At 41.4% G+C, this 27,582-nt stretch overlaps 1 protein-coding gene across 1 annotated transcript; it reads right to left on the reverse strand.

The window, feature by feature from the left end:
• Window positions 1-588: 588 nt before the first annotated feature.
• On the reverse strand, window positions 589-14,192 carry LOC142653007 (myelin and lymphocyte protein-like). The gene is made up of 7 exons (XM_075828713.1): window positions 14,104-14,192; window positions 13,269-13,311; window positions 11,660-11,761; window positions 10,957-11,130; window positions 3,660-3,782; window positions 3,346-3,470; window positions 589-2,116 (listed from the first exon to the last, which is right to left on the reverse strand). Exons 2-6 carry the CDS (start codon window positions 13,269-13,271, stop codon window positions 3,390-3,392), a joined length of 483 nt encoding a protein of 160 aa, XP_075684828.1. The 5' UTR covers window positions 13,272-13,311; window positions 14,104-14,192; the 3' UTR covers window positions 589-2,116; window positions 3,346-3,389.
• Window positions 14,193-27,582: the final 13,390 nt, after the last annotated feature.

Consider the following 27,582-nt stretch of genomic DNA (forward strand, 5'->3'; position numbering starts at 1 on the left):
AAGATATCTGGGCATCAAAAAGTGAAAGTGATCAAAATGGTCGTGGCCGGATGAAGAAGAAAAAATCACTAGTTTAATTGTTGTTTATTCTGCCTAGGTCTGATCAGTGCTACAGTATGGCAGTTTTATTGGTTATATTGGTCTTTATATAGGGGTAGCGTAAACAGCAAGTGTACGCCTATCCCTGTCTGTGTGATCAGGTGTTTCTATGTTGCACGTTTATATTCCTTCATGTGTTGACAATGTGAATCATATATTTAAGCGAGTAGTGAGAAACATGACCGAACAAAGCAAATTTCACCATGCTGCACTGCTTTTTTCAGCCATTCCCTAGATTTCAATTCAGTATCTTCCTCTGATTGGGTTTCATGGCTTTCAGCAGCATTTCCCTATACCTATTTAGTAATCCAGAATGTGTGTTAAATGCCAGCAAGTTTAGGATGAAAACAGTTTACTACATTAATTTTCTACTTATGTAATAACACCCCACGTTTAGGTTTCAATGTTTTTATTGAAATAGAATAACTACAATATTTTTCCCATAAAGTTGTTATACATGTGGGAATATTTTGAGTTATGTAGGGTGTAACCAGAAGCAGTCATGTACATGCCGATCTTGAAATTCCTCCTTTCATCTGGAGACAGTCTGTAACTGCAGTTTTTTCTGTTGGTGTAATGGCGATGAAAAGCATTCAAGTTTGGCAAGCATTATCCCTGAGTCATAAATTGATGGCAGATGGCACTCATCATGTCCAGGTTTGCACTGTGACTCAGCCGAGCCACAGGCAGAGACCATCATTTGAGATTTTCATTCCATAAGACTCAGGGAATTTAGATCTATATTCCAAAGATTGGTCAAGTTCGAATTGGCACTGTGACTCAGCCGAGCCACAGGCAGCGACATCTGTCATACTTTTTAAGATTCTTTCATAAAGACTTCAGGAAATTGGATCTATAGTTTAAAGGATGGTCAAGTCCGGGTTAGCACTGTGACTCAGCCGAGCCACAGGCAGTGATATTTGTAATTGTGGGTGAGGTTATATCAAAACCCCTCCGGGTTTAGGTTGGCACTGTGACTCAGCCGAGCCACAGGCAGATACCATTATTTGAGAAGGTTAGTTCACAAAGACTCCGGGATTTTTCATCTATAGTCCAAAGACTGGTGAAGTCCAAGTTAGCACTGTGACTCAGCCGAGCCACAGGAAGTGACATTTGTCATTCTTGGTGAGTATATTTTACAAAGACTTCAGGTCTCGGTTGGCACTATGACTCAGCTGAACCACAGGCAGAAACCATTATTTGAGAGGTTATTTAACAAACACTCTGGGAATTTAGATCTATAGTCCAACAAATGGTGAAGTCTGAGTTGGTACTGTGACTCAGCCGAGGCACAGGCAGAGAAATTTGTCATTCATTGTGAGGTTATTTCACAAAGACTGTAGATTTGGATCTATAGTCCAATGATTAGTCAAGTCCAGATTTGCACTGTGACTCAGCCGAGCCACAGGCACAAGAACATTTCCTTTGAGGTAGACCTTGGTTTGCTGGTACTCTTTTCTCCAAAAGAGACCCACACAAATTCCTTGCGATGCTTTGAGGAAGAGTTCAGTGAAAGTTCCATAAGAATGAGTCTGTGATGTTAGTCTTGTTTTCTTCCTCAATGCAATCTTAGGAATTGCAGTCACTCCAGGTCCAGTTCCCTCAATTGTCAGTGTAGAATCTGTAATGCTTCAACCACTGGAATCAGTAACAGGGTAGGTCATGGCAGCTTTTAATTATGACTACCACTACCAGATATTGGTATCCTGTCACATACATACATGTGGACTTCATGCTGTGTGGTGTCCTGGAATCAGCATGCAGAGAATCCATTCATGGATTTTGGAAACATTACAGTTATGTCTTGAGCAAAGCAGAGCCCTGTTGCTCATTACGGTGAAAGTATAAAAAGTCCAAAATATTGATGCATTTGTTCAGTCCATATCTGTCCTTGTGTGGAGATTAGGGCCAGGGTCCTTTGTTCTCTAGAACCAGTGCAGCCGTGGACAATCTACCAAGATGACATCCTCTGATCTTGAGGAATGGTAAAATGTAATAAAATATCCAAGGCTTCATACTGTTGGGATAAAACAAAACTATAAGTTTAATGAGGTAGGAATACATTATCAGATCATTCACATTTATTTACTGTTCTGCTTTATAACAGACGATGGTCATTAACATGAGTAGTTACAGATTGTGAACTATTAAAGTCACCTAAAGTCCTTATTTATAAAAACTCTCTAACATAAAATCTGGACTTATTTCCCATAGCAACCAATCAGAGCTCAGATTTGAGATCTTAAAGGGAAAGGACACTATCTAATGAGGGAGGGATTGTTTTTGTCCAAAAAGTAGTGAGAAGATGAGCATTACCTTTTCACCCCTCTGCACCGGATTAGGTTGTTTATTGAATCCACAAACCAGACGTTTACCAGATCGCACCGAGCGCTCACACCGCACGCACACCCAATCATTAATAAAGTTTATATATTTTACACTGCCCTTTCCTGCCCGCCACCCAGTCTTTAGCACAAAATCTGTTGGCTGCGTCTCTATCGCTACCAATTACTCACTACAGTCATAGCGATAACGATGATCACTATAGATAAATGTCTAATGCATTTCTGATGGATGAAAAAGATTTCCGTCAGTCCACAAAAAAATGTCACCCACTGACTGTGGCCACAAACAATCCTTTCCAACTAGTTTGACTGAAAAATCAGTTTGTCGTTTGCATAATACATTTATTTTTTTCATTATTCTTGTTTGTCACAAAGTTACATGAAGGTAGGTGACATGGCTGCCAACAACATGTCAGGGCTACTGCAATTGTCAAGTTCTGCATTCAGAAAATAGAAAGGGTTTGGGGTTCACTCATTTTTCAAGGTGTGTAATTCCTGTATTTTCTAGGTTGTTCCTTCATTCTTTTTAAATGTCCAACTTAAAATCAAGTTTTAGTCTGAAGCTTTTTTTGCAGCGGATTTTATGAAGTTATGAGCATTTACACATAGGCCTACGTGGTATGTATGAACTTTGCACATCTTCAACTTTTGTGTGGTGCATCTAATGTTCTGTTTAGCCACAAATATCTATTTTTATGCATTTATTTCTTATGCCCATTTAGGGTTTTAGATCTGCTAGAAAAGTATATAATCCAATAGATCAGTCCTCCCAGATTAATGAATATGTTCCTCAGCAGTATTTTATAAACAGATACATTTCCATTGTATAAGGCTGATTGAGGATGCAGAAGTAATAATAACATAAATAACATTAAATGTGTATAAAATAAAGAATATAAACCTTTTATGATGTTATTGGCCTCTCCTGATTTTCTTATGGACAGATTATGGAGCTTGATCAATCTTCCTCTTCAGGGAAGAAGCTGCATGCACAGAGTACATCAGGATCACAAGGAATGCCGACACCTGTAGGAAACAAAAAGGGTATTCTACCATTTAATAAAAAAAGCTACAGGCTGTAAACAATAAGTAGAAGAGGCTCCTATCTCTATTATGTCCTGATCCACTAGGATTAGGACATAATAGTGATGATCCATTAGCATCCATTAGGATCATCACTCACTTAACATCTTGAGTAATTATAAACACACTTACAGTTGCTGACATATTGAGAATATCATTTATAAAAACGTGATATTCGATGATATGTGTCCCAATGGCATTCACGATCCCTGCACTGAGGTAAAGCGCAGCAGCTAGGAAATGGTAGTAAACATCCTAAAAGAAAAGGGAAATATAAAGTCTGTATTCTGTAACATAAAGGCTCTAACACTACACAGATGAAGAAATGTGTATAATGAGATAACAGCTACAGCTACTTATATTTCACAAAAGTGGGGGCCAATATGTTCAATACAAATCTATTAGAATATGTATTTGTAGAATATATTGTGATATCATTTATTGATTCTGTAGGATTGGACATTGGGTATTTTTCAGGTTCTGTACAATAGGTCGGTCAGTCCTCAGAATTTTCTCACTAATACATTTTTACATAGTAAAGAAGGGAGGGAACCTCCAGCTCACCAGTTTGATGCGTCTCCAGACTCGCCGCTCGGATCCCCGCTACGGCTGGCGGTGTATAATGTAAGAAAAGAAAGAAATGATCCAGCGCTGAGTCGTGCTTCAAGTTAAAAAGGAAACGATATTCCCACCTTTATTGGAGTATAGAAGATTAAAATTGTAGGGAGACGCAGTCCCAAAACAAGTGTGAATAGTAGGTAGTTGTGCCTTAGCCTACGCGTTTCGAGCACGTCCTGTGCTCTTACTCATGGCAAAAGAATGTGAGGACACTTGCTACCTTGCCTGCTTAATATACGTGGATAATGAGTACGGAAAATACAGGTGAATCATTAACCCTAAGTGCTGATTACCACCGCAGGTGAGATATATCTGCGGGAAGAAACGGCATGTCTAAATATAATCAGTCGGGTATATGCTGTATACTAAGAATTTCATAAATCTATCCATTCCGTATAAAAGACGTTGACTGCATTTGAGTAAAGCTATTCAAAATGATGGATTTTACATTGAATAATCCATATAGCAGGCAGAGTAGTATTGTCCCCACAATACATACAAAAAATATATATCACGAATGTTATATATGTGACATAAGGAATTAAAAACAACAGCGTATGACATATGATACATAGTATGGCTTGATTCTGATTACTACATATATAGGTTGATATACAAGAGTGTTTATAATATACGACACAAATATGCAGACAAATCAGAGATAAATTAAAAAATATGTGAAACAAAGTGGTTATTCTTGATATGATAAAAATGGAATTTAAATACACATGTATGACCAGGGGAACACTGTAAACTGTGAATGTGTAATGGTTATATACTATGAAAACGCTTGAGTTCATCACAGGATCTCAAAGGATTGAATGCTGAGCCGTAAGTGCTTAGTTGAGAGTGATTAACGAAACTCAATGTTTGGACAGGTCTGAATAAGGGTATAAGAAGTTCATGCGACTTATCCCGAATGTGTGAGGGATTTAACTTGATGTTTTCTATGTTTATTCTTTCATCATTTTAGAGAAAAAAGCAATTCCTACAATATATCTCAATGTTTTGTATGTTAGTTCAGTCTTTTAGCTCAATGCATTATTTAAATTTATACTTTGATAATTTTAGAAAAAAAGGGGCCATTCCTATAATTTTGATTGGTTGATAGAACCTGCTACATATTGTAAACGTTTGTTATAGAAATTGTCATTGATGTGTTATAATATAAACAATAAATGTGAATGCTTGTCAAGTAATTATTTGTTACTACTATCCGAATGTATGAACTTGGTTCTGTCTTGGGATGTATGAGCTGCTGAAAGCAGTGTGTTATTGGAGACATAAAACCCGTCGGGTAGAAGACACAGGGCTCTCGCTAGCAAGAACCCAAATGTCCAAATGGGAAGAGGGAAAGAGAAGCGGGGTGCCTGTGTTGCTTCTATAAATAGATATGAGAGGAAGCATTTAAACAATATGCATTCAGACTATTGATTAGAAAAAACTATATAATAAATAAAAATGAGATCCATGTATAAATGACTATAGCCTCTGATGAAATGTAAATATAAATGAGACAGTGAAAGAAATTTGTATGAATAATATCTGTCTTAAAGCTAATCTCCTATTGGGTGACTCTGGAGTATAACTCCCATTTTGCTGGATCCGACTTGTGAGTTATATATAAACTCCTCATTGTTAACGGCACTGTCCATAGTGCTGAGTGTGTTCAGGACTATACCATTCAATCAACATGTATTAGAGGCGTACCCCATATTGTTGACAGCGCTGTCCACAGTGAGTTGTACTGAATGTACTCTTAACTATAATGTTTAACCCACGGATGCAGCATGTTAAAGGCTTGCCTCGGATTTTTAGCGGTGTTACCACTGTTGTATAATATTGAATAAATTCCAGACTATAACATTCAGTGCCCCTTAAAGACGGTTGCCTCAGTACCCAGTTGGAAAAAACCCCATGGATGCTGTCCATGGTAAATTGGACTGAATATTCTAGAAACTATAGAAATCCATGTCATTGGTGGTGAATAATTTTGGATAATAACTTGAGGGATGAAATCCCCCTCTGTCGGTATGCCTCCCTGTAACAACACTGTTACGGTTAGTTTTGATGACTCAATCTTGTGTGGGGAATAACCTAGTACTACCTCGCATTCTTATTGTCGCTGTCCATAGTAAGTGGTACTGAAAATGCTGCAACCTGCCACATTCAATACCATTTGGGGCGGATACTATTAAAGTCTAACCCCTAAGATGAATCTCCCCTGATTGGAACAACTCTGTTACAAAAAATGGTATTCCCATTCTTATTCATTCTGATAAAAAATGTATGTAGAATATTTAAGAAAATATAACTCTTGACTGTTGGCGCTGTCCACAATGAATGGTGCTGAGTATGTCGGTGGGCTACAATGAGCAGTACACTTTGTGGAAAAGATTCTGGGAATGTTGATGATAACCTATTGATGTTCTAAAATAGACAAAATTGGCTATGCGTATATATCCCTTTGGTTCAGTAATGGAACATAAGTTCCTTCCTGATATTGAGACCTAGCGGAAAACGAGTTTCCAGGTTATAGATCCAGAAAGCCTCTCTCGTTAAAAGGCGGTGTCTAATGTTGCCCCCTCTTATAGTACCCCTAACTTTCTCCACTGCATAACAGCAAAACGTACTGGTGCATCGATTATGTCTAGCTATGTTTGAGATGTTCAAAATATTGGGGTTCCTGATGTAACCCAGATGTTCTAAAACTCGAAGTTTAAATTTTCTTATTGTGCAACCCACATATTTTAGATTGCAAATCGTGCATTCGATAACATAAACTACATTATTGCTGTTACAGTTGATGTACGATTTAATTGGAAAATTAATGTTTCCTGTGGAGTTAGAAAACTCTTTGGTGATCTTGGAGAAACTACAAACTTTACACGGTTGTGTTCCGCACTTATAGTACCCTTTGTGGGTTAACCATGTAGGTTTGGGGAGACCGGTTGTTAATAACGAGGGGGCTAGCATGTTTCCAAGAGTGGGAGCTCTCCGTGACACCACTCTACATCCGTTACTAAGTACCTCTTCCAATTTAGCATCTTCATATAGCAGAGGGATGTATTTGAGTACCATGTTTCTAATGAGATTAAATTGGTTACTATACTGTAGTACCAGTGTGGGTATATTGGGGTCCGTTGTACTAGATTTTGTGGTGTCTGCCTTGTGTTTGGTGGATAGGAGAGAATCTCTATCTTTGGTTTTAACAATAGTTTTGGCCCTCTCAAGAGTCCACTTCCTATACCCACTAGCCGCAAGTCTGTGGCATATTCTACATTCCTCTCTGGTGTAACCTGACTCAGTGCTACAATTCCTCTTAGCTCTCGCCCACAGGTATTGCCGAAATTGTGTGCTTGGGATGACAACTAGTGGCGTGTAGTAAAGTATTGCCTGATATGGGTTTGTGGTAGATCTCTGTACAAACCCTAGATCCAATTTCAGAACTGAAGTTGATATCCAGAAAATTCATGGTTGTATTATTGGTGTTATATGTGAACCTAAGGTTTAGATCGTTGTCATTGATGAAGGCCATGAATTCTGGTATGACAGACATATCGCCCTCCCATATAAATAGGAGGTCGTCGATGTATCTGCCATACCAGTGGACATGGCCCACATATGGGTTAGCAGTCGAGAACAAGATGGATTCCTCCCACCAGGCCATGACCAGATTGGCCATTGACGGAGAGAACTTAGCCCCCATGGACACCCCTCTCTGCTGGAGATAAAAGGTACCCGCAAAATTGAAATAATTGTGTGCCATGAGAAAATTCGTTACATTGACTATAAAATTTTGCAATAATGGACCGTATCCACTGTATTTGCGTAGATGGTGGATAAGGGCTTTGATAGCAACCGAGTGTGGAATGCTAGTATAGAGAGAGACCACATCGGAACTTAGCCATGTGTGGTCTTGACCCCAGATTTTATTTTGAAAAATGGAAAGCAAGTCCTTCGTATCCCTCAAATGACCGGGCACCCTTAGAACGAGTGGCTGTAAGTGGCAATCAAGTCATTCAGAAATTCTCTCCATCAGGGACCCTATACCGGATACTATGGGTCGCATCGGGGGAGGGGTAATGCCCTTGTGTGTTTTCGGTAAGGCATGCATTATTGGTACCACTGGGAATTCCACATATAAATAATCATACTGTTTTTTGCTCAATAGGCCCTGATCCAAACCCTCATCTAGAATATATTTCAATGCATTGGAGAAATCATTAGTGGGATTATAACACAATTTAGCATAGGTGTTGACATCATCTAATAGAAGGTAAATTTGATCCATGTACATATCCTTATTCATAATCGTGATGGAACCTCCCTTATCCGCCATGCGAATTACAATTTCCTCATTATCTCTCAAGGACTTAATGGCCTGTTTTTCTATTGTGGATAGATTTTGGATGGTTTTGTCGAGTCCCATTTGATTTTTGATTTTATGTAATTCCCTTTCTATGATCGATTGGAAAGTGTCCATGGATTCAGTCCGAGATATTTATATATTTATTATATAGTTTTTTCTAATCAATAGTCTGAATGCATATTGTTTAAATGCTTCCTCTCATATCTATTTATAGAAGCAACACAGGCACCCCGCTTCTCTTTCCCTCTTCCCATTTGGACATTTGGGTTCTTGCTAGCGAGAGCCCTGTTGTCTTCTACCCGACGGGTTTTATGTCTCCAATAACACACTGCTTTCAGCAGCTCATACATCCCAAGACAGAACCAAGTTCATACATTCGGATAGTAGTAACAAATAATTACTTGACAAGCATTCACCTTTATTGTTTATATTATAACACATTAATGACAATTTCTATAACAAACGTTTACAATATGTAGCAGGTTCTATCAACCAATCAAAATTATAGGAATGGCCCCTTTTTTTCTAAAATTATCAAAGTATAAATTTAAATAATGCATTGAGCTAAAAGACTGAACTAACATACAAAACATTGAGATATATTGTAGGAATTGCTTTTTTCTCTAAAATGATGAAAGAATAAACATAGAAAACATCAAGTTAAATCCCTCACACATTCGGGATAAGTCGCATGAACTTCTTATACCCTTATTCAGACCTGTCCAAACATTGAGTTTCGTTAATCACTCTCAACTAAGCACTTACGGCTCAGCATTCAATCCTTTGAGATCCTGTGATGAACTCAAGCGTTTTCATAGTATATAACCATTAGGGTATGTTCACACGAGGGCGTCCGTTACGGCTGAAATTACGGGGATGTTTCAGCCTGAAAACATCCCCGTAATTTCAGCCGTACCGGCATGTGCAGGCGCTTGAACGCCGCGTCAATGACGGCCGTAATTAGCGCTGCTATTCATTGGAGTCAATGAATAACGGCTCCAATTACGGCCAAAGAAGTGACAGGTCACTTCTTTGACGCGGGCGTCTATTTCATTTGACAGCGGCACGTAAATATACGCCTCGTGTGAACAGACAAACGTCTGCCCATTGCTTTCAATGGGCAGATGTTTGTCAGCGCTATTGAGGCGCTATTTTCAGACGTAATTCGGGGCAAAAACGCCCGAATTACGTCCGTAAATAGGCCGTGTGAACATATCCTTACACATTCACAGTTTACACAGTGTTCCCCTGGTCATACATGTGTATTTAAATTCCATTTTTATCATATAAAGAATAACCACTTTGTTTCACATATTTTTTAATTTATCTCTGATTTGTCTGCATATTTGTGTCGTATATTATAAACACTCTTGTATATCAACCTATATATGTAGTAATCAGAATCAAGCCATACTATGTATCATATGTCATACGCTGTTGTTTTTAATTCCTTATGTCACATATATAACATCCGTGATATATATTTTTTGTATGTATTGTGGGGACAATACTACTCTGCCTGCTATATGGATTATTCAATGTAAAATCCATCATTTTGAATAGCTTTACTCAAATGCAGTCAACGTCTTTTATACGGAATGGATAGATTTATGAAATTCTTAGTATACAGCATATACCCGACTGATTATATTTAGACATGCCGTTTCTTCCCGCAGATATATCTCACCTGCGGTGGTAATCAGCACTTAGGGTTAATGATTCACCTGTATTTTCCGTACTCATTATCCACGTATATTAAGCAGGCAAGGTAGCAAGTGTCCTCACATTCTTTTGCCATGAGTAAGAGCACAGGACGTGCTCGAAACGCGTAGGCTAAGGCACAACTACCTACTATTCACACTTGTTTTGGGACTGCGTCTCCCTACAATTTTAATCTTCTATACTCCAATAAAGGTGGGAATATCGTTTCCTTTTTAACTTGAAGCACGACTCAGCGCTGGATCATTTCTTTCTTTTCTTACATTTTTACATACATCAGATTTCTACATTCGTTCATCACTTCTTATGAAAAACTCCAAGAACCCAGAACCCAATGTCTTCATCACTACAGAGAAGACCCAGCTCCACTGACACAAGCGATACATATAGAAATATATCTCAAATGTTTTACTACCCAGTAGTCAGACTAAGCACATCCATCAGTGTAGTAGTCAGCACATGTACATTCTCGGCAGCACAGGTCAGTCGTCAGCACAGAGATAGAACTAGTTAATTTATATTTTCTTATGTTACATAACATTTTATAACTTGGTTTATACTAATCTGCTGGTGTTGCCATAATATTGGACACCATTTATAATTTACAATGTGTTCACACCTAGTGCCGGTTATACACAAAGCCCTGCACACGACTAAGAGGAGACATGTGTGAGCTTTTCTTTATAAAAAATCGTTACATAATAAATTGTAGATTCTTACAACATAAGTCCATATGGTCTCCCTCTTTTTGTGGCCTCCTGCAGCAAACACAATCATGATGGTAAATGTTCCCAGGAAACACAGAAGGGAAACACATAGAACCCATCCATGAATTAGTGAAGTCTCTTCAATGGCTGTTGCTGCAATGAGACTCAATACTAATCCTCCGAAAATCTAGAACACAAGGAGATGTAGATGACATGAGATCTTATGTAATAAACTGTATACATGAAGAATAAATACTTAGATGCAATTATTACTACATCAAATTTGGTGACATACAGTAGTGCCCTGTTGGAGCTGAAATGGCGACTAAATTAGAACTTCTATAATGTGTAATTAGGGGCAAAAACTGCACCAAATCTGTATTGTGTGAATGAGGCCTAATGGATAATTACAATGGAAAGCTGCAATATTTTTTTTTACCGAGCTCCACTTTAAAGTAAATGTCGTCACTTAAATGGCATTTCTTTTTTTCTTTTATATAGATTCAAAATTCTATGATGATCAATTTCTGAATAAACCTGAATAGTGATCAGGGGTTTGTTTTTCTAATATAAAATCCCCAGCATAGACAGAGTTAAATGATAAAATTCTGGGTGCCTGCAGAGGGAACATGGAAGCTGACGGTATACGGTTACACACAGACACATGTAAGTAGTATGGTAGAAGGAATTGTGTATGTGGAGCACATAATACTTACAAGCTCAGGGATAAACAGCATATCCGGGAATGTGGAAAAAATCCTACTGCCCTTGGGCAGGAGAGAGGGTTCAGTGTTTTCCACCACTCCCTTTTCAACGTCCTATTGTTAAAGAAAAAAGAAAAAATATTTATAGTTTTACATTTTTCAATAAATTGCAATACTGTCAATAGAATGAAATAAAAGCTGTTCAATATGTTCTATATCATAAACTGTCCCATGTTACCATCACTCACGGCCTGGAAGACAATTGCAGCGCTATCAAATCCTCTGTCTAGTAAAATATTAACTGCAAACCAGGACTATGTTATGGATTAGATACTCAGTAATGTGTGATGATGTCACTTCTGTCATGATGTCATTGTCAGGTGGAACATTAGACATTAGGGGCATGTGCCAGTATTGTCCATTGTAATAACCAGACTGTTGCAGAAAATGGTTTAAGCCAGTAAATTATGGCCATATTTGCGCTTAAACTTGCAACTTTTTTCACCGTCTTCAAAATAGGCAGGGTTTAGCATTAGGGGCGAGGCCTCTGCCGATACGAGAGTTTTATCATAATTTACCCCAGAAACTGAAGTAAGTTATGGCTCAAATCTACACCTGTTTATAGCAGGCATAGATTTGCATTTTTTTCCCACGGACAGCTAAAGATGCGCCAAATATATTAAGAAACACATTCTCATTGTCCACAAATGTAACGCAACTACACATGAAGGCTCTATACACCCCGTGTTTGGCCATAATGTCCGATTTAGATGTCCGGAAATTAAAAAAAAGTACCCTGGTGAATACTGTACAAAATCCATAGGACAAGATATATATATATTTATTATGCAAACCATCTAATGGAAAAGCTGTCTTTGTTTCCCATAGCAACCAATCAGAACTCAGCTGTTATTTGTGAAATAGCTCTGGAAAAATGAAAGCTGTTCTGTGATTGGTTCCTATGGGCAACAAGGCCAGTCTTTCTGTAAACAGTTTTTATATATGAGGCCATTGTGTTCCTTATTATTGTCAGTCAGGAAGATATTTTATTATCTAAATATATATTGTACTTAACGGCCATATATAGTGCAACTGATATATAGAGGTGTAATATGCTATAGAATGGTGTATAATAACCAGGTTATAAAGATGTCTATGTATAAACTATATATATATATATATACAGAAGGATGGATATGATAAACTGTACATAAAAAGAGGTTCTGCAGCTGTGTATTATAGAGAACAACGTACCCCCTACTATACATTATAAAGAATATTGTCACCTCAGAGTCCTGTGTCCTGTATAAATGTCTTAACCTGAGGCCTCTTTCTTTTATATGGTCACAGAACTTGGTGACTTCTAATATTCTTATAATTTACAGTGGGAGGGGGGGGGGGGGGGCGGGGACATGATATCATATATACAGGAGGGTAGTATAAGGTATATATGAGAGGTGTACTTTATTCCTGTGTATACAGATCACTATTTCTAGTACAATGGGGAAAATGTTTCTTGTATGACCGGCACTGACACTACAATAATAACTAAATAAAAGGAAACTATGGATTAAATATAATTCAGGGGTTCCTTTAGGATAAAACGTCCCGCGTTACTTACCATGATTCACAGTCTGGAAAAACCAGTAACAGCAATAAATTCTCTGTCCAGAAGAAGAATAAATGCACATCAATACTATATCATGTGTAGATAAAGTAGAATGTGATGATGTCATAAATGCATTCTGTCACAAAGGGGTTAAATAATAATTCATACATAGACAGATATACAGGTTATCATATACTACATATAGGAGTACAGCGCTCGGCTTTTTCCATCATTTTCATAGACATTAAGTGGAGCAGCGGACACAGGCTCGACCGCAGCTCCATTCAAACTCCTCCTCACTGCAGGGAGGAGGGGGTGCAGTAAGTAGGAACAGTGGTTCAGGACCCCAGTTCTTACGATTGGTGGGTGTTCAAGCGATGTGTTCTCCAGCGATCAAAAAAGTATCACCTATCCTGTGGATAGGTCATAGTTTTTATTATGGGAATACCCCTTTGAAGAGGACCTGTATTGTGTTTTTTTTTTTTTTTTTAAAAACACATACCTCCCCATATTCCCGTTTTTCTCCCGATTCTAGAACTGTGATTTTTTTTCTGTTATCCCCGTGTCCGCTTCGGCCCCTGCCCTCTCTTGTCACCACATATACTAATTATGGGTGCACGGTCCGTAAACAGCAAACAATATATATTGCGTGCCCTTCTACGGCACGGACACGTTCCCGTAAAAATACGGAAAGGTGTCCGTCGGCCATAGAAATGAATGGGTCCCTAATTACTGATCGTAATTACGGACTAAATCTACGGTCGTGTGAATGGGGCCTTAACAGTTCAACATCTGACAGAAAAACATTTGTGTCAATGATTCTAGGGCAGACTAGCTCTGTACATACAGCAGTTGATGGAATATTGTACATCGACACATGGAGTGGTGTATGACCAGGGTGGTATGGGACTCTGCGCAGTACACTCTCCTTGCTGTGTGTATGAGTCTTGTGGGTAATTGCTGTTAGAAGTATTTATATATTTTTAATGCAACATTGACCTCTAGTGGAAAAATCATAACATTACATTGTTACCAGAATCCAGTGGCCACATAGCAAACTTTGGACTGAGCCCCCCTCGCCTGGGTGCCACACACAGCCTGTCCTTGTAGATAGTGCCCCCCCCCCCCCGTAGATAGTGCCATACAGCCCCGCTGTAGACAGTGCTATGGAGTCTCCCAATACAGTGCTATACAGCGCCCCCTGTAGACAGGGCTATACAGACTCGCCATACAGTGCTATACAGCCCCTCCTGTAGACAGTGCTATAATGCCAATCCTGAAGATAGTGCTGTACAGCCCACCTGTAGACAGTGCTATACAGCCCCCCCCCCTCTGTAAACAGTGCTATACAGTCCCCCCTGTAGACGGGGCTATGCGTCTACCCATACAATGCTATACAGCCCTCCCCATAGACAGTGCTTTACTTTCAAGTATCACAAAGATGGACAACCGATGCGAAGCACAGCGTTAATTTTTTTTTCTTTTAAGCCACGCCTCTAATCCCACCCAATCCCCGCCCCTACACACCCGGTTTAGCCGACACAGTATCATGCTCCCATAGTACCTCCCACACAGTATAATACGAAATAGCTGCCCCCACACAGTATAATGCCCCCTAGCTGCCACCATATAGTATAATGCCCCATGGCTGCCACCATACAGTATACTGACCCATAGATGCCCCCATACAGTATAAAGCCAACACAGATGCCTCTATACAGTATAATGCCCACACAGATACCCCCATACAGTATAATGCCCACAAAGATGCCCCCATGCAGTATAATGCCCAAATTCCCCCATACATCATAATACCCCATAGCTGCCCCATGCAGCATAATGCCCCAATAGCTTCCCCAATACAGTATAATGCCACCATAGCTGCCCCATACAGTATAATGCCCCATAGCTGCCCCATACAGCTTAATGCCCCTAAAGCTGCCCCATACAGTATAATGCCCCCTTAGCTGCCACCATTCAATATAATGCCCCCTCAGCTGCCCATACAGTATAATGCCCCTATGGCTTCCCCCAGACAATATAATGCCCCATAGCTGAATACATACGGTATAATGCCCCCTTAGCTGCCCCTAGTGCCAGTGCCCACATATAAAGTGCCAGTGCCCACGTAGATAGCCAGGGATTCCTCTCCAGGAGGAGCCCCTGACTTCACTGGCCATATATGTACAGTGACGTCAGGGATTCCACTCCAGGAGGAACTACTGACGTCACTGTGCATATATGGACAGTGACGTCAAGGGCTTCCCCGGGCTCAGTGCTTAAAGTAGAGCTGTGTCAGATAATGTCCTCTCTACATACATTTGAATGTGGCGTCGCTACCGATGTAGCAGCCATAGCGGCTGCTAGCGGAGCCTCTGGGCAAGGGGGGGCCCGTGCCGTCATGCCACGGACCCCGTAGCAGCCGCTACCTGGATATGATTATTTGTGATTATATGATAATAAAATGTGTACATGAGCAGCTATGGGGGCATTTTACTGTATGAGGGCAGCTATGGGGGCATTATACTGTATGGGTCAGCTATAGGGGCATTATGTTGTATGGGGCAGCTATGGGGCATTATACTGTATGGGGGCAGCTATGGAGGCATTATACTGTATGGGGAGTATCTGTGTGGGCATTATACTGTTTGGGGCATCTGTGTGGGCATTATACTGTATGGAGGCATCTGTGTTGGCTTTATACTGTATGGGTGCATCTATGGGGGCATTATACTGTATGGGGCATCTGTGGAGGCATTATACTGTATGAGGAAGTTATGGGGCAGTATACCGTGTGGGGGGCGCTGTGGGAGCATGTTACTGTCTGGGCTGAATCGGGTGTGTATGGGTGGGGATTGGGCACTATTAGAGGTGCGGCTTAAAAGGAAAAAAACTTGCCTCGGTTGTCCCTTTTGCGTTACTTGAAAGTTGGGAGGTATGAATATGACTAAACATGGTGTCAGTCATGTGACTCGAGGCGGGGCCTAAAAGGCTTCTGTAAGATAGTGCCGACTCAGGAGATGAGCCGGCGTCATCAGTGGTGGATGTCAGCTGTATGTTACAGCTGACATCCACCTGTAACGGCAGGAACCGGAGCTAGCTCAGATCCCTCAGATTAAACCCTTAGATGCAGTGATCGAAAGCAATCGCTGCATCTTTGTGGTTGTCGCAGGGTTGCCGATTATGCCCCGCCCGGAGGCGAAGCCTAATCGACTTGCTGTCAGTGAATGACTGGCAGTTCTAATACATTACACTACGTAGGTAGTCTGACAGCTGGACCTTCAAGTCCCCTACTGGGACTAAAAAAAATGTGGCAAAAAAGTGAAAAAAAAGTTATAAAAAAAATATTAAAAGTCTCAAGTAATAAAATAAAACACAATCGCCCTTTTTCGCTTATCAAGTCCTTTATTATTGAAAAATTAAGACCATACATATTTGGTATCGTCGCAACCATAACGGCAAAAACTACAAAGATATGTTATTTATTCCATGCGATGAACGGCGTAAAATAAACCCCGTAAAAAACAATGCCAGAATTTCTGTTTTTTGGTCACTTTGCCCTTGGAAAAAATGGAATAAAAAGTGATCAAAAAGTCGCATGTATCCAAAAATGATACCTATAAAAACTATAGCCCGTCCTGCAAAAAACAAGCCCTCATAGAGCTCAGTCGACGAAAATTTTTTAAAGTTATGGTTTTACAAAAGTAATTTTATTGTGCAAAAAGTTGTAAAACATAAAAAAGTGCTATAAATTAGGTATCGCCGGAATCGTACGCACCCGCAGAATAAAGGTAACATGTAATTTATAACGCATGGTGAACACTGTATAAAAAAAAACCTTAAAAACTATGCCAGAATTGCTGTTTTTTGGTTACCTGGCCTCCCAAAAAATAGGATAGAAAGTGACCAAAAAGTCACATGTACCCCAAAATGGTACCAATAATAACCACAGCTCATCCTGCAAAAAAACAGCCTTCATACCGCTACGTCTGAGAAAAAATTAAATTAGTTAAGGCTCCAATAAGTCAGGAAATAAAAAATATGCAGTTGTGCCTGAGGGGAACATTTCTTCTGTTTCAAGAGGCGATTTATCAAGGCCCTAACATTAGGGAACCAGAAAGGGGAGGGCCCAAACATGTCTGCTGGAAGCGAGGGTGCCCGAATTATACCTGGACAACACTTCCCAGCAAAATTCCCCAAACTGCAAAGGTGCAGAGTGTGGACCAAAAGGGGGAGAAGTAAAGACATTTATCAGTGCGACACCGGCAGTGGCGGATTATCATATGGGCGATTCGGGCGGCCGCCCGGGGCCCGAGGCTCGCAGGGGGCCCATGGCAGCCGAACCGCACATCGACATGTAAACCTATTCAGCGCGCCAGCGCTGCTAACTTCCGAAGATGGGAAGGAGCAGGGAATTGGCCGGAATCCAGGGGTAGGACACGCCTCCCTGACAGTGCGGGCGCCGCCATTGAGTAACATAACAGCGACGGACGACTGTTCTGTTACTCCAAAGCTGCAAGAGAAGAGCCGGGCGGGCGGTCACCGGCGCTTAGGTTAGTTGACTTATGATGCCCAACTGGTTCCCGACCGCTGGCTGTATTTTTACGGCCAGCGGTTAGGAACGGGTCCTTAAAACCCGAGCCATAGACTTTCTACGGCTCGGGTTTTAACTTGCTGCCCGCGCGATCGGGCAGCTGAATGTCGGGTCTCCGGCTGTCAGTGACTGCCGGGGACCCTGAGGAGAGGATAGAAGCAGCTTTCGCTGCTTCTGTCTTCTCAGATATCTTTTTACACAGCGCTCAATGAACGCTGTGTAAAGGAATAGAGACAGCAGCAGCGGCGCTGTCTCTATTCCTCCCGGTGATCATGTCACTGGTCACATGATCGCCGGGTGCCGTTAGTGGCAGACTGTTGCTGGGTCTAACTAGACCCAGCACAGCCCTATTAGTGACAATAGTCACTATGAGAGGGCTGATTTCCCCTGTAACTGGGGCTGCTGTGCAGCCCCAGTTACAGTGGAAAAACATGGTGTAAAAGAAAGAAAAAAAATATCTAAAAGTTCCCCAAAGGTCTTCTTTGACCTTTGGGGGACAGACCATAGTAATAAAAAAATAATAAAGTAAAGTGCAAAAAAAAATGTAAATAATAAATACACATAAAATACCCACCCCAAAAAAAAACGTTCCCCCCCCGCCAATCATTGTTGTAACGCTAGCGCTGACCCAATTACCCTAATATAGACATGTAATATATTAAAATTTACGGTAGACAATGACGATCACAAATAAAAGGTCTATTTTAGGGTAAAACTATGTTATTACCCAAAAAAATAGCTGAAACGTAAAAAAGCTTATTTTTTTACTATTATATTCAAACTTTATGAATAAAAGTTCTAAAATAGCAAAAAAGGTGTGTATAAAAACGATAAAAAACGAAAGCTGCATTGTCTACGGAAAAAACGTCGCAAAAATCACGTCGGTTTTATTTTTTTTTAATAAAAATGTGTGTTTGGTGCAACTTTGTAATTACGTTTTATTAAAAAATATTTTCGCTTTTTGAGATACAGCTGCTTTGTATCCTGTATCCGTCAGGTCAGCAGGACTGACGGGATCAGTGAAACGGGCCCTGCGCTAAATTATAATCTTAGATGTGATAGATTTGAGGTGGATCCTGCGTGTCACTGATCCTGTCAGTCCTGCTGACCTGACGGATACAGGATACAAAGAAGCCGTATCTCAAAAAGTTAAAATATTTTGTAATAAAATCAATCAATCACACTGATACACACACATACTAATATATATATATATATATATATATATATATATATATATATATATATATATAATAATAATATAACGTTTTTAAATGTGTACATAACCTTGTGGCACTATATACAAGGGGGAGCGCTGTGTGGCACTATATACAAGGGGGGGGGGGGCTGTGTAGTGCTATCCACAGTGGTATGTGTGTGGCGCTCTTTATAGGGGGGGCTTTTTGGTGCTATTTACAAGAGGGGGAGGGCTGTGTGGCGCTCTCTACAGGGGGGGCTGTATGGCACTATCTATAGGGGGCTGTGTGTAACGCTCTCTACGAGGGGGATATGTGATATATAGAGGGGGCTGTGTATGGCGATATCTATGGGGGTGTGTAATATCTACAGGGGCTGTGTGTATGTGGCGTTTTACAGTGTGTGGTATTATATTTAGGCGCGCAGTGTTTGGTGCTATTATATTTAGGGTACAGTATTTGGCACCATAATAACTTTATTTTCGTTTATAGGTGTGGAAATGTTGGAAAAGTGAGGAGACGTCTGAGTGGCAAATTCTGCAGAAATGAGTCATGGCCGGGAGAAGTCGTCATGAGCGCTGGACCGGATGGAGAAGAAAAGAGGAAAAAAACTACTAGAATCTGAGACGTCGTCACCTGTGAGTCACTAGATTTATAGAGAATCTGTCACCTCTCCTGACATGTTTATTATAGGAAAACCTTGTATTTCACAAAAAGTCTTTCTGCAGTCCAGGACTGATAAACAATTCCCCTTGTCAGGAGGTTGTGTCCCTGCACAGTGTGATACTGTCAGTATGTAGGGACACCGCGCTGTGACAAGGGAAATCGTAACACTGTTAATGCTTGCCCAAAAAGGTAGTGTTAAAAATAGTTACGACGCGGCAGGGCGGCGGTGAGGAAGGGGGGCCCAAGTTTGGATAACAGCCCAGGGCCCATGGTCTACTTAATCCACCACTGGACACCGGCCTGTGCAGAAAGGATTGCTTCACAGCGTAACACACATCTATAGATTATTGTATTGTTTTTCTTTACCCCATTATTATACCACCTGACTATGCCCCTGATGTACTCTGCCCAGCTTACATATGCCCCCACATTATAAACGGAAATACCAGTAAAACTCCAAACAAAACTGCTCCCAAGCAAAATCCCCACTCTAATAGCCAAATGGTGCTCCCTCCTTTCTGAACCCTACAGAGTGCCCAAACAGCAGTTTACTTCCACATATATGGCATCGCCATACCCGGGAGAACCCTTTTAACAATTTTTGGGGTGTGTGTCTCCAGTGCCATAAGCTGGGCACGACATATTTGCCACTGAAATGGCATATGCAGGGATTTTTTTTTACTTTGCACCATCCCTAGCGCAATCATTTATGGCAAAGACCTGTGCGGTGAAAATGTTCACTACACCCCTTAATAAATGCCTTGAGGGGTGCAGTTTCCAAAATCGGGTCACATCTCAGGGGTTTCTTTTATTACTTCACATCCGAGCCCTGCAATTGTGAACCAATACTTTTTAAGTCACCACATTAGGCCTCAATTTCGCATGGTACTCTTTCAATCCTAAGCCCTGTCGAATGTCCAGGCAAAAGGTTAGTGCCCCATGTACGGTGATTCTAAAACTGGGAATCACAGCATAATAATTAGAGAGCTGTCTTGTTAAGGGGGCACCACATATTGGCATTTTTGGAAAAAATCCCATTTTCACTCTGCAACATGGAGTGCATACTAATTTCTGCAAAACACCTGCGGGGTTAACATTCTCACTACACTCCTAGCTGAATACCTTGAGGGGTGTAGTTTCCAAAATGGGGTCACTTCTGGGGGGTTTCCACTGTTTAGAGAATGAATAGGGGTAACTTGTTGTAACCTGCAAAAATCGTGCGGCCATAAAGGGTTTATTAATTCATGGCCGCATGATTTTGCAGATAAAGGGACGGTTTACCTGCATTAACGTGCGGACACTAACAGGCTGTTTGAGAGCCGCACCAAACATGGTGCCAGCGTGGTTGTTAACCTCGTTGCGACCGTGTCAGGGCCGCTCCGTGTGGCCTTACCCTAAAACTGCAGAACCTGGGCAATAAATATTGAGTTGCGTTACTCCGGTAAAACTTTCTGTGTTACAAAAAAAATGGATTAACAATTAATTTCTGCAAAACAAAAATGAAATTTAGAAATTTCACCTCTACGTTGCTTTAATTCCTGTGAAACGTCTAAAGGGTTTAGAAACTTTCTAAATGCTGTTTTGATTACTTTGAGGGGTGACGTTTTTAAAATGGGGTGACTTATTGTGGGTTTGTAATATATAAGGCCCTCATAGCCACTTCACACCTGAACTGGCCCCTGTAAAATTAGCCTTTTGACATTTTCTTGAAAAATGGGAGAAATTGCTGCTAAAGTTCTAAGCCCTGTAACGTCTTAGAAAAATAAAAGGATGTTCAAAAAATTAGGCGAATCTAAAGTAGACATATGGGAAATGTTAATTAGCAAAAATTTTGTGTGTTATGACTGCCTGTCTTACAAGCAGATACATTTAAATTTAGAAAAATGCTTATTTTTGCAATTTTTCACTAAATGTTGGTGTTTTTCACAATTAAATACTAAATGTACCAAGCGTCTTTAACAGTAACATAAAATCCAATGTGTCACGAGAAAACAATCTCAGAATCGCTTGGATAGGTGAAAGCATTCTGAAGTTATTACTACATAAATTGAAACATGTCAGATTTAAAAAATGAGGCTCTGTCAGGAAGGTCAAAAATGGCCAAAGTGGGAAGGGGTTAATGTAAGATTAAGGGTATGTGCACACGACAACGCCAAATACGTCTGAAATTACAGAGCTGTTTTCAGGAGAAAACAGCTCCTGAATTTCAGACATTTTTACAAGTGCACGCGTTTTTTGCGGCATCTTTTACAGACGTAATTGGAGCTGGTTTTCATTGGAGTCAATGAAAAACGACTCCAATTACATCCCAAGAAGTGTCCTGCACTTTTGACGCGGCTGTAATTTTACGTGCCATCTTTTGACAGCGACGCGTAAAATGACAGATCGTCCGCACAGAACATCGTAAGACCCATTGCAGGCAATGGGCAGATGTTTGCCGACGTTTTGGAGCCGTCTTTTCAGGCATAATTCGAGGCGTAAAACGCCTCCATTACGTCTGAAAAGAGGTCGTGTGCCCTAATAGTTAAGATAAATATAGGGGTTTGCCTTCTTTTTCCACAATTATCAATTTATTCATACATTTCCAGGAGGAATAATAAAAGAGGACTAGCACAGTGCAGATTTCTAAGAAAATATTCACCCGAATAAGTATTTTAGAAAAGACACAACTATTTGCGAAAGCACACGTCAGGAAAGCTGACAGGTCCTCTTTGAGGGTGCTCGTACACAATGCATCAGAGCACAGCCAAGAACCGCGCATCAAAACAGCACGTTTACCGCCAACTGCTGCAGATTTGCGTCAAGTACAGGTGAAGCACATGGTTTTTATTTGCTTCACCTGTAGTTGTCACAAAACAACCACTCACGTGTAAAGCACCTGAGTTTTTTGCCGAGTGATTCTCTGCCATGCGGCAATTAATGAATCTTGGCTGCATTGAGTACAGCCACCCTTTAGCCAGAAAATTAGAATTATGTGCAGCAGATCAGGTGCAAATGAATAGAACAATGTTAGAGATTATCTTGGAGAAACCTGTCTGATTAAAGCTGTCTTTTTGGGTTCACACGTCGTGGTCAAAATGCGTTTTTTGACTGTGAATCAGAGCAAAGCTGTGCCGTTTTGCAAAAGTCATGGCAAAACAATGCAGTTTTGCCTCAGTCACTGCAAAAAAAACAAATATCGCATTTTGACTGCAACGTTGGAACCCAGCTTAAGGCCCCATACACAGAACCATATATTTCATACCAATTCATTTCTATTGGCCACGGACACCTTTTAGTATTTTTACGGATGGGCATCCGTACTGAACAAATTAGAGAACCTGTTCTATTCTTGTCTGTAATTACGGCACGGACTCTCCCATAGTAGCCTATGGGCGCTACCGTAAATATAGACTTCTACGGATGTGCATCCGTAAACCGTCCGTCATTACGGAAGCGTTCTATGCTGGTCACATCATTTGCAGCCTTCCTCTTGTTTTTTTTACGGATCCGTATATACAGATCAAATACGGATGCAATACAGACAATATTTACGGACACCCTTTCTTATATACGGATGAATTACGGATGACTACGTATCCGTATTTACAGTATTTATGGATAGATGAAAATACGGTCGTGTGCATGGGGCCTTAGGCTCTATGCACACGACCATGCCCGTAATGACGACCCGGGCATATATATGGGCATTATCCAGAGGGGACATTGTGGTGCTCTCTACGTGGCCACTGTGTTTGGCACTAACTACATGGGCACTATCTATGTGGGCACTGGCACTTTATATATGGGCGCTATGGCACTTTATATAATACTTTATTTGTGGGCACTGTGGCACTATCTACTGTGGGCACTGTGGTACTATGTGGGCACTGGCACTGTCTATGTGGGCACTATTTACAGTGGGCACTGCGGCACAATCGACAGTGGCATTGAAGCAGTCTACATGGGCACTGTAGGACAAAAACAAGCCTGACAACTGAAATCCATCCATTTTTTTTTTGTAATGGCCACAAAAAAGGGATGGCTAACAGATGACAAACGGGACTCCATCTCGGGGAAGCCCCTGACATCACTGTCCATATATGGACAGTGTTGTCAAGAGGAGAGAAGGAGTCCAAGGCAGAGCGCTAGTGGCTCTGCTCCGGGGACTCAGTCTCTGGAGAAGCCCCTGACATCACTGTTCATATAAGGACAGTGTTTTCATGAGCAGAACAGTGTCCCAGGCAGAGTGCTAGTCGCGCTCTGCCTGGAACTTTGGCTCTGGGGTTGCCCCTGACATCACTAGCTGTATATGGACAGTGATGTCAGGGGCTTCCCCAGAGCTGGAGTACCAGAGCAGAGCATTTACTAGCGCTCTGCCCGGGACTTCAGCTCTGCTCCAGACATTACTATCCATATATGTACAGTGATGTGAGCAGGAGTCCCAGGCAGTGCTAGTAGTGCTCTGCCCGGGACTATGGCTCTAGGGTTGCCCCTGACAACACTGTCCATATATGAACAGTGACATCAGGGGTTTCTCCTGAAGCGGAATCCCAAGCCAGAGCATCGGCAATGCTCTGGCTGGGGATTCCACTCCTAGAGTGAACCCCAAAGGAGCTACCTACAAGGAGGGAGGCTGTGTGGCACTATGAGGGAAGGTGGTTGTGTGGCACTACCAGGGAGGGTGGCTGTGTTGCACTACCAGGGAGGGGGGTTGTGTGGCGCTACCAGGGAGGGGTCTGTGTGGCATTACCTGGGAGGAGGGGCTGTGTGGCACTACCTGAGATGAGGGGGCTGTGTGGCACTACCTGAAAGGTGGGGGCTGTGTGGCACTACCTGGGATGGGGGGCTGTGTGGCACTACCTGGGAGGGGGGCTGTGTGGCACTAGAAGGGAGGGGGCTGTGTGGCACTACCTGGGAGGGGGCTGTGTGGCACTATCTACAGAGGGCACTACATTTCTGGGGGTACAAACTGGGGGCCTAACTTCTATATGGGGGCACAAAGTGACGTTTTCTGCTATTTTACTGCCACCATGAGTTCCCCGGCCGGCCCTGTTTACATCACTATCGTTTTGTTTGTATACTGTTTGAATGAAGATGAAATACAGACGGCATATGTTAAAAAGTAAAAAACTTGACGTGAGGTGTCTTTACTTTTTCACATGATTATGTAGATGAGCATTAGAAGTTAGGACCATTTCTATGAGCTACTGGGCCCCACATATGAGATCTTAGGTACTGCAGCACTATGGAAATACGGTGCAGGTCTATATAGCATGGACTTTGATGACCTACAGTCATCTGTATTATGTGTATGTAAATAAACAAGATCTCGACTTGGGGATACCATTGGAACACAATTACAAATACAAATCCTATTAACTTTTTGAGCTTGCTTATGTGAACACAAGTTAAAGACCCCTTGTTTCCATTTACTCTAAGGGGGCACAGTCTCTTTATTTGCAACTTTTCAAGCTAATACTTGCATAAACTGTGCCCCAATGGTGTTCTGCTCACACATGCTGTAGCTCATTTAATACCAGAAGATGGCAGTAAAGCAATGCGTAGTATTAGAAAATACATAAAAATGATAGCTGATAAGTAACGAGAGAGAGAGAGAGAGATAGATAGATAGATAGATAGATAGATAGATAGATAGATAGATAGATAGATAGATAGATAGATAGATAGAATATGAAACAGATAGATATAAAATAGATAAATAAGAAATAACAGATAGTAGAGCAAATATGTCATAAAGATATCCTAATAAAAAGAAACACAAAAATACCTGCTTTTTCACGGTTTTCTTGATATATAGCATTCCTTTAATCCAGCATCTACAGGACCGAATAAGTGTCACATTATTGGATATGCTTGATTATCCAATGCTCATAGTTTATGAAACTCCCTTGTTATTCCAGACATATAAAACATTGTCATACGAATCCTGTTCTGGATTTTCAGCAAATTTCACCCTATGCATTGCGACAGAATTGACATGCTAAGGATTTGAAAATTCCCAGCATGCCCTCATTTCCATGTAGATTTTTTTCTGCTATATGTGGATGGGGGGTTTAAAAATCCTATCCTCATGTATTGTACTGTACTTTATTGCGGATTTTCAGTGCAGAATCCGCACCTACAATCCACTGCAATTCTGTAGCGTCTGAATTTACTTGAAGGGTAAAAAATTTTTAGGAAGAAAATAAGATCTACTGCAAAATACGATTTACTGCAAAAAATTTTGTTTTATAATCAGAGCAAATTCAATAAAAGATATATTAAAAAATTAATCAGTCTAAAATTCTGGACCTAAAAACAACATGGTGTTAAAAAGTGGAGTTCACTTTAAGCCAACATGTAATTAACCATAAAGAAATGGTGGGCACTGCTCAAAAAGTACATCGCTAGAGGTGCAACACTGGCGTCTAGCATACTACAATTGTAAGCAACAAGCAACAAAAAAAAAGTGTGCACACCCACAATGTTTAACAATCAAACAAACATCACTTCATTAGACCGGATTCACATGAGCGTGTTCAGTCCATGATTTACGGTCCGCAGGTCGGCCGCATTTCCTGGACTGAGTACACTGCAGGGAGCTGAGCTCCTAGCATCATCGTTATCTATGATGCTAGGAGCCCAGCTCCCTGCAGTGTGCTCAGTCCGGGAAATTTGGCCGACCTGCGGAACGTAAATCATGGACTGAACACGCTCATGTGAATCCGGCCTTAGGCCGGGTTCCCACCCGACTGATACGCTACGTAAAAATCACGCAGTGTGTCCGACCTGGAACCTGCAGGACATTCCGTCCGAAAAATCATTTCAGAATTATTCAGAAGGAAATTCCGCCATTCATACTTACCCCCTCCCTCTTCTGACGTCCGCTCCGGCCCCTTTGGGTGACGTTGCAGGTCATGTGTCGGTTCAGCCTGTGATTGGCTGCAGCGGTTACATGGGATGCAACGGTTACATGGGATGCAATGTCATCGCAGGAGGCCGGACTGCAGGAAGAAGGGGGGTGTTCTGAGTAAGGCCTCATTTACACGAGCGTGGTATACGTGCGTGCGACGCGCATGCTTTTCACGCGTATCGTATGCACCTATATTAGTCTATGGGGCCGTGCAGACATGTCCGTGAGTCCGCTGAAAAAAACTCACGACATGTCCTATCTTTGTGCGCTGTTCGTGCATCACGCACCCATTGAAGTCAATGAGTGCGTGAAAATCACGCGCACCACACGGAAGCACTTCCGTGGGACGCGCGTGATTCGCACAACAGCAGTCAAAAGTATGTTTGCCAACAGAAAAGCACCACGTGCTTTTCTGTTGACAAACATCCAAACGGAGTGTCATAATGATAGCGGCTGCGCGAAAATCACGCAGCCACGCATCATATGCTGATGACACACGGAGCTGTTATGTGCCTTTTGCGCACGCAAAATGCCGCGTTTTTTGTGTGCGCAAAACGCACACGCTCGTGTAAACCAGGCCTAAGTATGATTTTTTTCGGCGCTGTGATTTTTTTTCGCCGTAAAAGCTGCGATTATGGCGTAAAGTCGCAACACTTGAACTCTATGCGCAAAACCCGCAATGGAAAATCAACAAAAACGTAGCATAAATTGACATGCTGCGGAATTCCGCACCGCAGGTCAAGTTTTTAACGTTTATTTACAGTTTTTTTCCGCAGCGTGGGCATGAGATTTACTAAATCTCACCCACTTTGCTGCTACTGTAAGGGGAGATTCACACGAACGTTGCGTTTTTGCGCGCGCAAACAACGCAGCGTTTTGCGAGCGCAAAAACCATTTGACAGCTGCGTGTGTCATGCGTGTCTGATGCGCGGCTGCGTGATTTTCGCGCAGCCGGCATCATAGAGATGAGGCTTG

Source organism: Rhinoderma darwinii, chromosome 5, assembly GCF_050947455.1.
Source record: "Rhinoderma darwinii isolate aRhiDar2 chromosome 5, aRhiDar2.hap1, whole genome shotgun sequence".
Lineage (NCBI taxonomy): Eukaryota > Metazoa > Chordata > Amphibia > Anura > Rhinodermatidae > Rhinoderma > Rhinoderma darwinii.

Bases quoted from the DNA above. Each gene is read 5' to 3' on its own strand.
- LOC142653007 (XM_075828713.1), bottom strand. The intron at 3,783-10,956 runs GTAAGAATCTAC...CTTTTCTTTTAG, and splicing joins AGACCATATGGACTTATGTT to GATGTTTACTACCATTTCCT. The intron at 3,471-3,659 runs GTAAGTGTGTTT...TGTTTCCTACAG, and splicing joins TTCTCAATATGTCAGCAACT to GTGTCGGCATTCCTTGTGAT.